Here is a 13,775-nt window from a genome sequence, read left to right on the forward strand (position 1 = left end):
GGCGTAATCCTTATACGGTTGCATACTCATCGAAGCTGTGCCCTCGCGTGGAGTTTTCCTTTAAGATGAACAGGATGCGAGTCAAAAACCTGTGCCCCCACGGCAGGAAGTGCGCATTCAGCCATACCAAGGAGGAACAGATGTACCATCCGTCAGTATACAAGACGCAGATGTGCAATCAGTTCCCGAAGTGCTATAAAAGGTATTGCCCTTTTGCACATGGCGATCATGAGCTTAGGTGCAAGAGGGTAGAGTGCCCGCCGGCTGTTGAAGATGCTAACGTTTCATCCGAGTTGTTCTCGCAGATACTGTCGTTGTACTGTAGTCTAGGCGACACCACGGCACCGGACCTGGTGCCCCTTCCGAGTCTGGACCCTAGTTTCCTCAGTGCGCCTGTGGCCCACTGTCGGTCCCTCCTGTCTCCGAGCCCCAGCGCCGATTCAACGTAGGTGACCGTTTCTGTCGTTAATCAGATCATCTCCGGTCTGGTTTGACGTGTCAACCCCATCCACCGTTCATTCATCGTTAGGCTTGAATTTTCCGGAGGAGTACCCGGAGCCCCAACTTACACCTTTACCCCCTTTCCCGCTGCTGGACACACTCTATTAAACATCGCTGCTGGAGAAGAAGTTTATTTGCAGGATACTGTGCTAACTTTGTGCAACACAACCCACCCAATCTGACCATAATTTCAGGCGCCTTCACGTTTTTTGAACACAAATTGGCATCAAGTCTTCGTCACCTGTACGAGATGCACCAAAGGGTCTCGCACATCACGGGGGTTGCTGGCCGCAGTAACGCGCTCCAAGCACTGCATCACACTTTGCTCGTCCACGGTAGGCAGAGCCTGGGCCAGGATACTTAAGAGATCCGAGGAGAGCTCGGGCTTGGAGGCTAACAGCTTTTTGAAAAGCTCAGCGACCTCTCCGATAAACTTGACATCCATTGCCCGATTAGGTCGCATGACAACCAACAACGACGCGAATTTCCGGGCAGCGGCCAGAAAGTCGATTGGAGCGACAGAGCTAACCCTGTCTGCGAGGATCTTCCAGGAGGAAGCTTGGCTTGCCATGATCTGGATGTCCTTCTCAGTGGTAGGTGCTACCGGTAGCATGAGAAGCCTACCTACAGATGGAACCTGGCCGAGCACTTCAGGCAAGTCCTGTGCCTCCCTACACACGCTCTCAGTTAATAAGAAACTGGCAACCAGCACGTCCAACCTTTGAGACTGTACTTGTAGATCGTCGGTGTCCAAAACATCAGCACACTCCTGGTTACCTCGAAGAATCCGCTCCAAGAAGGCCGGATCACCGCCTAGCAGAAGCAGCGACGTGCCGTCAGTAATATGACATGCGTACGCAACGAAGTTCGACAGATGGCAGAGCTCCTCCTTAGGCAGAATCCGACCGAACGAGATACCAGCCTGATCTGTCGAGAGGGAGGCGTAAACCTTCTCCAAAATGCAAAGACAGACCTCCTTTACGACGGTAATGCTGTCGGCTTTCAACGACACGGCAACCCGCCGGCAGAGTTGCAAAACGGCGGAGCGCACGTCAGGCGAGTCTCCAAAGTGTGTCATGGCCCACACGAGGTTCTGTAGACACGAGTGCCAGAGTGGCATGTATTGTGGGTCAGGGCGAGTGAAGGCGTTTACGAGCTGTGCCAGGCACTGCAAACAGCGAGTAACCAGAAAGACAGCAACCGCTGAGTTTGACGACGGCTCAGCCCGAAGAAGTGACTGGTTGAGCATGCCAACGATACTCAACGCCTTCGGAATTCGCTCAGGAGATGACCTGAGCAGCATGCCTGCCACGGCAAACACCCGAAGCTGATCGTCGAACAAGTAGTTGCCATCGTTGGCTGGCCAGGGCTGGCCGTTGAGTGCCTGTGTTGCGAACGACAAGCCGAGAACTGGAACCTCCAGCAGCGGCGCAAGCGACGCGATAATCTGCGGAGTGAGTGTCACAAAGGACGAGTGGTTGTTGCGAACTAACCTCAGCAATCCCACTGATGCCTTGGTCACAAGGACACCTTCCCCCGAAAAAAGTCCATTCGGGCTCAACAAATTAAGCACCATGTGCTCACGAGCCCCAGACGTAAGCAGCCCATACTGGACTGAAACGCGGGCGACCAGGTCGAAGTAAAGTGTCAGGAAGGGGACTGACTGCGCAGGCAGCTGGGGTAGCGAGAACAGCGAGCTAAGGACAGTCGACACGCCGTGACGAGCCTTAAAGGGCTTGCTGAGGTCTTTCCAACAATCGAGATAGGTGTACAACAGCGCCAGATATGCCTCCGCAGCCGGAACAGTTAACCGACCCGCTGCCAGATCATCCATCCGCTGCTGTATCCACTCCAACGCGGCGGTGTCTCGCCGCCACCGCAGGATACGGCGCATAACAACTACCCATTGATCTCGGGCCTCTAAGACTGGACTGTCCTCATGCAGGTCTGCGGACGGAGGGAGCTGCACAACTAAAAATAGACCATTGAGACAGTTCAGCAACGAGGCCCATACTGTAGACTCCGCCAACTGCAATGGAATGCCTTTCTCAACGTAAGTGGTGACCAGCTTAACAAAACTGTTTAGGAACGGTTCCAGAACGGCGCTGTCTTCAAGCGATATCCGCTGAAGTGCCTTTAGACTGACGTCGTAGACTTGTGACGTCATCTCCCATCCTCGTTGCAGCAGCAGCTGGGCAGTCGCCGGCGGGACGCCTCCGCTGTACAACGCCTCCTCGGCCGTCTTTGGTTCGTAGGTACCGTTAACCATTGGAACCAGGTCCACAAGAGCGTCGACGAGTTCCACGCCACAGATGTTAAGGGTGTCATAGTAGGCTTGGCTCGGCTCGACGCTAGGAGCGAGAATGGCTGGTAGCAGCATGGAAGTCAGCTCCACCTTTTTGAATCCCGGAGCCCGTTTGTTGAGGAGCCACGCCGCCGCCTCCCATGCCTCATTGCGAACGCCGGCCTCCTGATGTTTCGTGAGCGCCATCAGGAAATCGATATGCGGTGTGGTGGCCACCAGCACCAGATCCACCCAACCAAAGGTGTAGCCCAGGGCCTCAATGCCATAAGTCAGCGCGAGCGTTGCTGGCGCGGAGGTCTCGGTGGCTAGAGCCGACAGTCGATTGTACAGGGCGCTCATCAGCTGTTCGAGCTGTGTGTTACGTAGGTGGTCCTTGATAACCATTGCCTGCGCTCTCGGAAAGCCAGAGGCCTCCGAAACAACCTCCTCATCAAGGGCAATCATTATTCGGAACCCAAGCTCCACCAAATCCACGTTCGGCGCGAGAATGAGATCGATGACCTCAGTGAAAGCAGTGGGCCATCGAGACGGGTAGTCCACTCGCAACAGACGCACAAAGAGTAGGCTGGCCTTGCCGACGACCACCGGAACGTCAGCAGCCCAAGCTCCGATTGACCGCTGCATTTCCTGCCTCAGCTGACTTCTACTGGCCACGTCCATCAACTCCACCACATCAACCAGAGACGACAAACCCCACAGACGGAACTCCAGCTGCGTATTCTGGTTGGCTGCCAATGTCAACAGGACATGCCATGCCTCTGGTCGCGCACAGTCTGCGTGTCCTGGACGTATACCACCCACGGTCTAGGACCTGCTGCGCTTCCAGCTTGTCGTGGTGGCTCGAAGTGCCGTCGGCGAGATGTGAGAGAGCCGCGCCAATCTGGCTTAGGTCCATCGAAATAAGGGAAATCTTTTGACGAGGCGTTCGCCAGATGAAATAGAATAGTAGAAAATGCTCCGCCTTCTTCACTAATCTGCCACGCTACCGTATTTTTTGGCACACACGCGACTTCACGCGACAACAACAACCTCCTCGGCAGACGCTTCCAGCTCTTGCTCTTTCTCTGGGACGTCCATCCACTGAAACAGGAAATCGTATCCATGTCCCTCTCTGAAAAGGCACGACTTCATCTGCCTGCGCAAAAAAGAATAGTCTGGTCGTTCCACAAAGCGCAAGGACCTGCAGTACACCAAGTAGGCTTGGAATTCTGCAGGGTAGTTCTGGCACAGCAGTGACAACGGCGTGGCCAACTTGACGTCCATGATTCTATCGTACTTATCCTTCTTGTTGACCGCTCGTAAACCTTGCCACGGCAAGGAACCCCGAACAAAGTACATGTACACATACCCCAGCGACTCCAGGTCGTCGCGTCTGGATTGCTCCACTCCCAAGTGAGTCGACAGCGATACGTACCTGGCTGTTCCCGTCAAGCTTTTCCCTTCGCGGTAGCTTATGTGCTGATTCGTGCGGGAGTCCTTGTACTTCTTAGCCAGTCCGAAATCGATAATGTAGACCATTCTATCGTGGCGTCCCCGACCCATCAAGAAATTATGAGGCTTGATGTCCCTGTGGATGATTCCCAAGTTGTGAACGTACTCAATCCTTTGGATCATCTGATCAGCAAGCATGCAAGTCGTCTTCAGTTGAAAGCGGCGGCCGCAGTAGTTAAAAAGATCCTCAAGGGAAGGACCCAGCAGATCCATCACCATCACGAAATATTCGCCCTCAAGCCCATACCAGTAGATGTTGGGGATTCCCGCCCCCCCTTGAAGGAGACGGTAGAGCTTCACTTCATAAAAGAGGTGGGGGTTCTTCCTCTTGGCGTTCTCCATCTTTATTGCGACCTCCTTGTGTTGAACAAGGTCCACCCCAAGGTAAATCTCCCCAAAGGAGCCACAGCCTATACGCCGAGAGAGGCGGTAGTTACGCCCAATCCTTATCTCCATCTTGAGCCCATTACCGGACATGGAGAGAATTTCTGATATTAATCGTTGACGTTTTTGGCATCGATGGGAGTTAGGAAACAGCAGTCACAAACACATCATTCGTCAGAGCTCTCTTCGCTGGATTCGTCAAACATCAGGTCCCCCATCATTCCGGCCAGGAGGGTGGGCTCATCATCAAGAGCAGCGTCTTCCGGGTGCACTAGCACCTGTCTGTTAACTTGGTCCGGTCGTTTTGCCACAAATGACACTTCTGCCTGCACGTCGACACCCAAATAGGAGTCACACATAGCAGTCACGATGAGGGTGATGGGTCCAGCGTCACGCACAGGAAACTGGATGGTGGCATCGAGGGTTCGAGCGGGCGAGGCGAGTTTCTTATAGGAGTACATTTGGTTGGATTTCTTGTCGCGGACTAGGAGCCACCATTCTTCTTCTTTGGGGACAGGAAATCGCGGAGCGTGCGTCACGCCGGCGCTGGTCTTTTCGGACAGGTTAGAACGCTTGAGAGAAATTTTCACGGACCCAGCATCTCCAGGGATCAAGTCGTCCGCATCCTCCACCACAGCTTCGAGAGTCATTCTAGGCAAGTGAGCCAGAAACATAGACACATCCAGCCGCTGGTCGCCCGAAAGTGACGCTAGTCCGGGTCGTTCGGTTCCGTCGGCCAACTTCCACAGAGCATTATTGCCAACAGGCAGCTCGGAAAGCATGTCGCTGGTCACGTGAGGCAGCTGAAGCAACACATTTTGGCTGTCAATGCTCTGCACCAGAGATCTCCGGAACTCAATGACAGGTTGGACCAAGGAATACCAATTGTTGATAAACGCCAGTTCGAGCATAGTCTGCGTGACGACGACAGCCGCCTTCAGAATCTTGTTCAAGTCAGCCTGCAGCTCAGGCGTCAGTAGATGGTGCTTCCTGTGGAGGTGGGCCAGAATGACGTAGTAGTTACGCACAATTACCGGAGACGACAGTTGTAGTTTATGAGGATCATCGATGTTCTTCATGAGCGTGGAAAGGCCCTCCTCCTCCTTAGGGTAAAGAGGTATGTCCCTTACTTCGGCTGAAGCGGCGAGGAATTCGGGAAGTGATTCACTCTTGGTCTGCTGGTTCATGTAGAAAGAGAGGAATTGGACCGTATCTACGCGGGTGCCATTCGAAGAGTAGTTCTTCTGCTGATGATACAGAGAGATGAACTGCATCGGAATAAATATTAGCAGAACGAAGAAGAAGAGAATCAGAATGAATACCTGATTCTCCTCTTCAACGAGAAACCGAGGGAGGCCGATGCCTATCTTCATAGGGCCCGGTCCATCAGGATTACCGAATTTCTCGTAGTTCTTCTTAGCAGTTTCGTCTGTTAGGGTTTGATAGGCTTTGCCAATGAGCATGAAGGTCGCGGCAGCCGTCTTGTCGTTGGGGTTCTTGTCGGGATGGAATTTTAACGACAGCTGTCGGTACCCCTTCTTGATCTGCTTTTCAGTGGCGTCGTGGGCTAGATTCAAAATGGCGAACGGGTCGAAGGCCGCCACTTGTGGCTGCATAACCAGCATCAGCGAGATCAGATAGATGAAGAAGCACCACAGCCCACTCAACGCAACCACCTGCATCCAGAAGCTCCGAGTGTTCTTAGCACTCAGACGTTTACCCTCTTGGTCGACGACATTTGACCGATGGTCAACGCACAGAGAGCACATGCAATATTGGCGTAGAGACTGCGCCGGTCCTGTCGTTGGGAACCACTTGCGAAGGATTTTGGCCCGTGGAGAAACCACCCTGTTCCGGAAAAAATACAACGTCCAGGGCACTAGCACAGTCAGCATCACAGTGCCCGTGAAGAACAGGGACGCTGTGTCATCGTAGTTAAGAAGGTTCGATCTGCAAGAAGATTAGGGAAAACCGTCGCGGGCCACTCACGAGGAGTCCTTGGTGAAGGTCTCCCTGAAGCCCGACATATTAAATCTGAATTTCTTTGACGTGGTTAATGCATAGAACTCAATAGTGGCTTTGTAGGAAGACCGTTCCCCAGGTGATTTATCCTGTAGGGAGTCTCTAGGCCCACGTGAGGCATTTATTCGAGAATTAAATGCTCATCAGTTGCAACCTTCCCGATAGTTCGCTTGCATTTACGAACCGCGCGTATGTCCATCCGGTAGACTTCGACCAGTTGAAAGCAGAGGTGAGAATCCACCTCCGATGAGATCCAGTTCCGTGGAAAAGGACCTGTCCAGGCGTCCGTGAAGGGGCTTGTGTTGGTTGTCGAACCCTTGAAGACCGTGGATCAAGGGAATGTGGCGTTGAATAAACTTCAGCGGACCTCGGCTCGAATCGGACTGGGCGAGCAGCTGCCCATCATGGCCTGGAGCAAGCCAACAGTGGGGCGCCGCTCGCATACACACAGATGCCCGTGGCCAGCCTGGCCCTTACTATCGCCACTGTCAAGCGGGACGCCAGCGCGAAGGTTGCCGACGCCGACATTGAGACGTTATTTCGCGCTCGATTCGGTGAATGTGTCCTCTCTGCTGGTCAGCTGTTCCCTCTAGAAAAGGATGGGACCACTCTCCAACTGAAGGTGCTGAAGATGGAGCCGCCAGTGGTAGATGGCAAGTCGAGCTCTCCTATACTGCACGGTACCCTTGATGCTTCGACTGAGGTAGGTTTGTTCGCGTTGAATTCTGGACTCACGGTTCGCAGTTCGACATAGAGGCAGCAGAGGGCGCCAATGTTGTCGTTACCAGCAAAAAAGTTCGGACCCGGAACTTATTTCAATCTAACTTCAACTTTCAAGCTTTAGGGATTGGAGGTTTGGATTCCGAGTTTCAGAATATTTTTCGAAGAGCGTTTGCCTCTCGTGTTTTCCCTCCACACGTAGCTGCGGAGTTGGGCATTCAGCACGTGAAGGGTATGCTGCTGTATGGTCCCCCTGGCACCGGCAAGACATTAATCGCCCGACAAATCGGCAAAGCACTCAAAGCTCGTGAGCCGAAGATCGTAAATGGTCCAGAGGTGTTGAACAAGTTTGTTGGTCAGTCGGAAGAGAACATCAGGGCCCTCTTCAAAGATGCGGAAGAGGAACAACGCTCGAAGGGTGACAACAGTAGCCTGCACATTATCATCTTCGATGAGATAGACGCCATTTGTAAGTCACGCGGGTCCAACCCGAGCGGCGCTGGCGTCAACGATTCGATAGTGAATCAACTCTTGTCGAAAATCGATGGAGTCGACTCCCTCAACAACATTCTTCTGATTGGAATGACGAATCGAATGGACATGATTGACGAGGCCCTATTGCGACCTGGCCGTCTAGAGGTGCACGTGGAAATCGGGCTTCCGGATGAGCCTGGGCGGCTGCAGATCCTGCGGATCCACACTGAGAACATGAAGGAATCGGATCGCCTAGCGGGGGATGTGGATCTGGGGTGGTTGGCCGGCGTCACGAGGAACTTCTCTGGCGCGGAGATCGCGGGCCTATGCCGGTCAGCAGCTTCCTTCGCCTTCAGCCGCAACGTGGATGTGAACAACCTGGGGAATCAGCCCGACATCGAGGACCTCAAGGTCACCCAGACAGACTTTCAGGCCGCTCTGGGTGAGGTCCGACCGGCTTACGGTGCTGAGGAAGGCGTGTTTGAGAATCTATACCCTCATGGTATTATCGAGTTCTCGTCAGAAGTCAATCGCGTTCTGAAAACGTTGGAAACACTCACAGAGCAGGTACGTGAATCTCCCTCTACTAGCTGTCTCTCCTGTTGTTTGACCGGGGCCAAGGGCAGCGGAAAGTCCGCTTTGGCCGCTTTCGTTGCTGTCAAGGCAATGTTCCCGTTTATGAAGCTGATATCCCCCGATGACATGGTCGGTTTCGGCGAATTGGCTAAAGTTGACAAGCTCAATCGAACGTTCCAGGATGCGTACAAGTCACAGCTTTCTCTGGTGATGATCGACAATGTTGAACGACTCATGGACTACTCTCCGATGGGACCACGTTTCTCCAACAACGTTTTGCAAGCGCTCATGATTCTGATGAACAAGACGCCGCCGACCGCTGGCCGCCGCATCTTCATCGTAGCTACCACGAGTCAGCCGGAGTTCATGGAGGACTGCGGTTTCCTCAACAATTGCCAGGTGGTCTTGACATCTCCACTCGCTCGAACTCAGCGCAGTATAACAAAGATCATGAAGGAGTCTGAAATGACGCGCAGCTTCCCAAAGGACGTCATCAGCGATTTTCTTCAAAAGATTCCCGAGCCGGTGGGAGTCAAGCTGGTGCTACAGGCAGCCGAGATGGCCGCCCAGTACGCGCGATCGCAAGATCTCACTGCCGATTTGCTCCTCGACTGTTTGCGAGATTGTGGCTACGGCAAGTGACTCGTTTTTTATGGGAACTTATGCAACTTAAGTGGGCTATGTACTTGATCGCTTTAGTGGCAGTCGAGATTTTTCGGGTCTCGGATTATGTGGCCAGCTCCGTACAATCTAGATGCCCGTTGCCAAAGGCTGATGTTCGCGTCGCGACTACTCTGGTAATGTACCCTTCCAAATGCTGACCAAGCGGTTCTTTCCGCATGCTGCCACTCTAAAATCGGGACCGTTCTCGACTGCTTGTAGATCCATCCCGTGAATAGGGCCGTTCACAGCGAGAAGGTTCTTCTCACACGTCCACCTAGTCGTTGACCACACTTTCACACAGTGGTCAAAGCCGGCTGTGAAGAGGGTTGACCCGGTTACGGGTTCGAAGCGTACCGCGCTCACCAATCTCGTGTGCCCCATAAGCGTCTCTACACAGGCTCTTCTGCGAAGGTCCCATATTTTGACAGAGTTGTCGTCTGAGCCTGATGCCACTGCGTAGCCGTTGATGGGATGTGTATCGCAACAGAGGACCCCCTTAGCGTGCCCTTCAAGTGCCAGGATGCTCCGACCGGTCCTCAGGTCCCAAACTCGCAGCACCCCGCCAGTGTCGCCCGACACCAACAACGATCCGTCGCTATGCAGTGCTATCGTCTGCACCGGCATGGCGTGCCCCTCCTGCACCAGCAACTCGCTCTTTCGTTCGATGTCCCACATCCGCCAGGTTCCTTCGTGGGAGCAGCTAAACAGCAGCCCGTCGACTGGGTGGAAGATCACCTGATTCACGCGATCTTCGTGGCCCTGTAGAACGGCCTCCGCAGTCAGCTTATCTCCGACTCGGAGCATGTGCACCCCACCATCACCACCGGCAGCGGCCAAAATAGTGGGGTCCCGTGGGCTCCATGCCAGGCCGGAGACCCTCGTCTGGCAGACCTGAAGTGAGCTGAGAGGCTTAATGGCCTTGGGGTCCCATATTCGAACCTCGCCGCTCCACCCGGAGACCGCCAGTCTGTCGCCAGTCGTCGAGAACTTTGCCGCCGAAAGAGGCCTTAGGTCTACTTGGTGACTGCCCTGTAAAACCAGCGACTTCACCACCGTCTCCACCTGGTATGTGACCTCTTCTTCCAACTGTTGCCAAGTCGCCCGGAACGTCTTAGCCCGAAGATGGCGGTTCCTGTTGAGCGCTTTGGGGAGCGAATACTCCGCGATTCGATGTCTCGCCTGCTGCAATTCTGGGCTCCCTTCCGTAAAAAAAGTCTCCTTCTGTTCCTCGTCATCGTCCAAACGCATGTCTGCTGACATATCCAACTTCTCTCCGGCGAGTTGCCTCTTGGCAATAATCTCTCGAAGCCGCATCCGTCTGCTGTAGTTGTCTTCGCCGAACATAGTTTGTGGTTCCCCCAGAGCTCTGAGCGAAGATCGTACATTGCGATCGAGCGCGGGGGCATTGATGCCCATGGACTCAGCGATGTGCCGTTCCCGCAAGGCTCGCTGCTCCGCAGAGTGCTTCTCCACGTGTAGAATGGTCTCCGGTGCGAGTGGCATCCGTGGGCGATCCGCTACGACGGGAGCGACTGCCTGTCGACTCGTCGCAAGTTCCAGCGCGTGGCCTTCTAGAGAACCAAAGTGGATGTGCTCGGCCATGCACAATTCGGGGTTTTCCATGGCGAGGACCAAGACAGAACCGTCTCCCAACAAGACTACCGACGACCAGCTGACTCGGGAGGAGGAGGCCGAAGCCATCGCCGCCGCCCACCGGGAATTTCAACTCACAGATGCAGCACCACACATGGTTGACAAAGGTCTCCCTGAGTTTCTCGACCTGCGAGACCCACAGATAGCGCTAGCTCTAATGGGTGGCACTGAGCGAAACCTCATGGATAACATGGTTTCCTACTTTCTGACTGAGGAGGGAATAAAAGCAGATGAACGGCAGTCGTACGGACCATCTCGCTGGCAGTATTCTGATGACCCCTTCGACAACTTCGACTACTACGCCATGAATGGCTGCCCAAATTGTGGTGCCCCTTACGACCTCGATAACCACTATTCGTATTCTTTCAATCCGCCAGCTCTGGTATGCGTTCAGTGCGGACACCGCGCCTGCCCACTCCACTTCGAGAACGAAAGCGACACATTGGTGGATCGCCTACAGGGACACCATCTGTCGAGCAGCGATAAGTTGGCAAGGAAGCCGGACGGCACCCTTAAAACTGTCTTCAACACGGACACGTCAGAGTTCGAGGACCGGGCAGACAAGGCACGAGGCGCGGTGTACCTTCGAGGCGCGCGCGAGTCCAGTTCGTTTGGTCAGACCAGCAAGGATTGGTGGCAGAACTACTACCTTCCGAAGGAGATTCGAATGAGAGAAGTAAAGGAGACAATGCGTATCGTTGCTGCCATGGGCGACTTCAAAGCGCCAACGGTTAACGAGGACTGCGAGGTGTGCGGCAACGGGCAATCTTTTTTCCATACGTTCCAAGCAAGGTCTGCGGATGAAGGCGCGACCATCATGTACGAGTGTACTCTTTGCCATTCCCGTCGGGTCGTAAACACCTAAAAAAGCTAATACATTCCCTCTTTTGGTTTGATGCCTGCCGTTTGGTGCTCCCTCCTGGCGCCCATGGCCTCGTCCCTGTGGATTTGCTCTGCGAGCCTGTGGGAGCCGCAGAACCCATCGATTTTGGACGTACTTCTTATTTTTCTGGTAGCCTCGCTCGCCCATGCAGTGGGTATCCTGGTCTCGTCTTTCCTCTTACGAGTCTCTCCCTCTGTCATCGGCATGTTTACTCTATTGGCTTCCACTGCGTCCTTGACACTTTTTATCGCTCGCAAGTGGCTGGACCTCGTCTATGTCACGTCCATTATTGGAGTGGTCACCTTCAGTTCTGGCATCGGAATCGCCTGGCTTCGGTGCATGGCCACGACAGAGCTGACCCCCTCGAAGAAAACTCAATACGACGTGGCCACCGTCTCCGCGGAGATCCTGGGCGTTGGGCTATTCTTCCTCCTCAAAGGTTTGGCCGCGCTGCGTTCGCCAGAGTGCGCATTCGGAGTTATTTACGTCGCCGCCTCGAGCTTAAACATTCTAAGCTTGCTGAGTCTGCCAAAATTCCCGTCAACGGTGCCAGACAGACATATCTGCAACGATCCATCGATTCCCGCCTCGCTGTTCTGCTCGCATGCTGCGTTCTGGTCCGTGGTTATGTGGTTACCAGCCATAATCTCCAATCTCTACTCTTCCAACGTCTCCAGTTTCACTTGTGGTTGCATTCTCTCTGCAGGCCTGCTGGCGCCTCTGATCTGGATATTGTTACCTCGCTCTACCTTGCGAGGCAGATCACAGGTCGCTGCACTAGTTTCCTCCGTAACGCTATGCGTATTGACCGCCATTTGGCTTACTGTCGCGCCTATTGCGCCGGCGGAATGCGCACTGCCTTTGATAACCACTGCATGGCTCTTCGCGGTGATCATGGGTGTTGGGCCCTCTCTTGAAAACTGTAGTTCTGACGACTCACAAGCCTCAATATTCGATCAAGCAGTGGCTCGAATGGGATCCGTCGTTGGAATCGCCGCTACGCCGTTTGTTTGGCGGTTGGGAGGGCTGGGTGGCGTGTTGGTGCAACTGTCAGGCATTTCCTTGGTCCTTCTTGGCGTGGTGATGATTCCTCAACCAGCCACTACAGTGGACAAGGAAGTGCTCTTTGCTGGAATGTCCACCACTCCCGGAGCTTTATACGGGAATGCACGCTTAGTGCGCGTATTCACCAAAGGACTTATAACTGGCCATCACGGGGTTATGCCAGCCAAAAAACAAGGCAGAAATTCTTTTGCCTTCGGTGATATTTACGAGGAGAGCAGTGTGCTGGTGTAATTCTTTTGCCTATCGCTTTGCATAAACCAACTCTGCCACGGATATTCAGACAGGATTAGAGCCCGCACCAGTATCCCTTCTTCTTTTGACGTCCTGGCCGTTTGATGTAGGCCGAAGGTGGGGCCATGATTGTCTCAGTCGTTCCCCCCGAGCCCATGCCGGCAGGCGGGAAAACCGACGGGGACATAACCAGAGACTCCTGCAATCCCTCGCTAGCCATTGGCATACAATGTACGGCCTCGGAGCCAATAACGCATCTGGGATTTTCCAGGCAGTCCGCGCTATTGCTCTCGTTGGGGGTGTTTTCGGGAACTTTCGGTAAACCGCAAGACGGCAGGTTCGAGTCCGTCCACAGCCTGTCCACTGTCGTATCCGTCGTCTCGATCCCCTTGTCGGTGACATCATGCTCAGGGACTGCCGGTGCAGTCTCCATCGCAGCCATCTCCTGGCATTTGCGGTTGAACTCCTTTCCGGCCCTGTCCATGGCGGACTCGTCAGTCTCACCAGGCAGCACCTCTACCTCCACGCTGGGATACATCGGGTCTGCGGGAGTCAACTGAATGTACCTCCTGCCCTCGCTGGGGGGCGGCAGATCACCCTTCTTTACTCTCGTCACTTTTCGACCGTCTGCCATGGTGCGGGTGCCGTCAAATCCGCCGGACGGGTCGACTTCTTCGCCTGTCTGTTTCTCCTGTTGGCCCTCCTGTTGGCCTTCCTGTTGGCCCTCCTGTTGTTCCGCCTGCCGACCATTTCGCAGTGCTTCGAGTCTCGCGTTCTCTGCACGGATATGATCAATCCAGTGTTTCA

The 13,775-nt window shown here is 54.2% G+C and overlaps 9 protein-coding genes across 12 annotated transcripts; 4 read left to right on the forward strand and 5 right to left on the reverse strand.

Moving 5' to 3' along the window:
* Positions 1–65: 65 nt before the first annotated feature.
* On the forward strand, positions 66–449 carry KVP17_001904 (uncharacterized protein; the record flags this gene model as incomplete). Its single annotated transcript, XM_068517725.1, has 1 exon — positions 66–449. One exon carries the CDS (start codon positions 66–68, stop codon positions 447–449), a length of 384 nt encoding a protein of 127 aa, XP_068372750.1.
* Positions 450–727: 278 nt separating this feature from the next.
* On the reverse strand, positions 728–3,701 carry KVP17_001905 (uncharacterized protein; the record flags this gene model as incomplete). Of its 2 annotated transcripts, XM_068517727.1 has the most annotated exons (2): positions 728–3,579; positions 3,608–3,701. In XM_068517727.1, the coding sequence occupies 2 exons, from the start codon at positions 3,699–3,701 to the stop codon at positions 728–730; spliced, it is 2,946 nt and encodes a 981-aa protein (XP_068372752.1). The 2 variants fall into 2 exon arrangements, with proteins under 2 accessions (XP_068372752.1, XP_068372751.1); XM_068517726.1 differs by lacking the exon at positions 3,608–3,701 and having other exon boundaries at positions 728–3,466.
* A 116-nt stretch (positions 3,702–3,817) lies between these two features.
* KVP17_001907 (uncharacterized protein) lies at positions 3,818–4,774 on the reverse strand (the record flags this gene model as incomplete). The annotated part of the gene is made up of 1 exon (XM_068517730.1): positions 3,818–4,774. The coding sequence occupies one exon, from the start codon at positions 4,772–4,774 to the stop codon at positions 3,818–3,820; it is 957 nt and encodes a 318-aa protein (XP_068372755.1).
* Positions 4,775–4,848: 74 nt separating this feature from the next.
* On the reverse strand, positions 4,849–6,708 carry KVP17_001909 (uncharacterized protein; the record flags this gene model as incomplete). Its single annotated transcript, XM_068517732.1, has 2 exons — positions 4,849–6,631; positions 6,671–6,708. 2 exons carry the CDS (start codon positions 6,706–6,708, stop codon positions 4,849–4,851), a joined length of 1,821 nt encoding a protein of 606 aa, XP_068372757.1.
* Positions 6,709–6,839: 131 nt separating this feature from the next.
* KVP17_001911 (uncharacterized protein) lies at positions 6,840–9,115 on the forward strand (the record flags this gene model as incomplete). 2 transcript variants are annotated; one of them, XM_068517736.1, is made up of 4 exons in its annotated part: positions 6,840–6,932; positions 6,961–7,128; positions 7,155–7,406; positions 7,448–9,115. In XM_068517736.1, 4 exons carry the CDS (start codon positions 6,840–6,842, stop codon positions 9,113–9,115), a joined length of 2,181 nt encoding a protein of 726 aa, XP_068372759.1. The 2 variants fall into 2 exon arrangements, with proteins under 2 accessions (XP_068372759.1, XP_068372760.1); XM_068517737.1 differs by lacking the exons at positions 6,840–6,932; positions 6,961–7,128.
* Positions 9,116–9,262: 147 nt separating this feature from the next.
* KVP17_001906 (uncharacterized protein) lies at positions 9,263–10,738 on the reverse strand (the record flags this gene model as incomplete). 2 transcript variants are annotated; one of them, XM_068517729.1, is made up of 1 exon in its annotated part: positions 9,263–10,738. In XM_068517729.1, the coding sequence occupies one exon, from the start codon at positions 10,736–10,738 to the stop codon at positions 9,263–9,265; it is 1,476 nt and encodes a 491-aa protein (XP_068372754.1). The 2 variants fall into 2 exon arrangements, with proteins under 2 accessions (XP_068372754.1, XP_068372753.1); XM_068517728.1 differs by having other exon boundaries at positions 9,263–10,639.
* Positions 10,739–10,757: 19 nt separating this feature from the next.
* On the forward strand, positions 10,758–11,654 carry KVP17_005241 (uncharacterized protein; the record flags this gene model as incomplete). Its single annotated transcript, XM_068515047.1, has 1 exon — positions 10,758–11,654. One exon carries the CDS (start codon positions 10,758–10,760, stop codon positions 11,652–11,654), a length of 897 nt encoding a protein of 298 aa, XP_068372761.1.
* A 30-nt stretch (positions 11,655–11,684) lies between these two features.
* Positions 11,685–12,968, forward strand: KVP17_001910 (uncharacterized protein; the record flags this gene model as incomplete). The annotated part of the gene is made up of 1 exon (XM_068517735.1): positions 11,685–12,968. The coding sequence occupies one exon, from the start codon at positions 11,685–11,687 to the stop codon at positions 12,966–12,968; it is 1,284 nt and encodes a 427-aa protein (XP_068372758.1).
* A 55-nt stretch (positions 12,969–13,023) lies between these two features.
* On the reverse strand, positions 13,024–13,602 carry KVP17_001908 (uncharacterized protein; the record flags this gene model as incomplete). The annotated part of the gene is made up of 1 exon (XM_068517731.1): positions 13,024–13,602. The coding sequence occupies one exon, from the start codon at positions 13,600–13,602 to the stop codon at positions 13,024–13,026; it is 579 nt and encodes a 192-aa protein (XP_068372756.1).
* Positions 13,603–13,775: the final 173 nt, after the last annotated feature.

This window comes from the organism of the source record quoted next, assembly GCF_019968985.1.
Source record: "MAG: Porospora cf. gigantea B chromosome Unknown PgB_NODE_618_length_13775_cov_115.19, whole genome shotgun sequence".
Taxonomy (NCBI): Eukaryota; Apicomplexa; class Conoidasida; order Eugregarinorida; family Porosporidae; genus Porospora; species Porospora cf. gigantea B.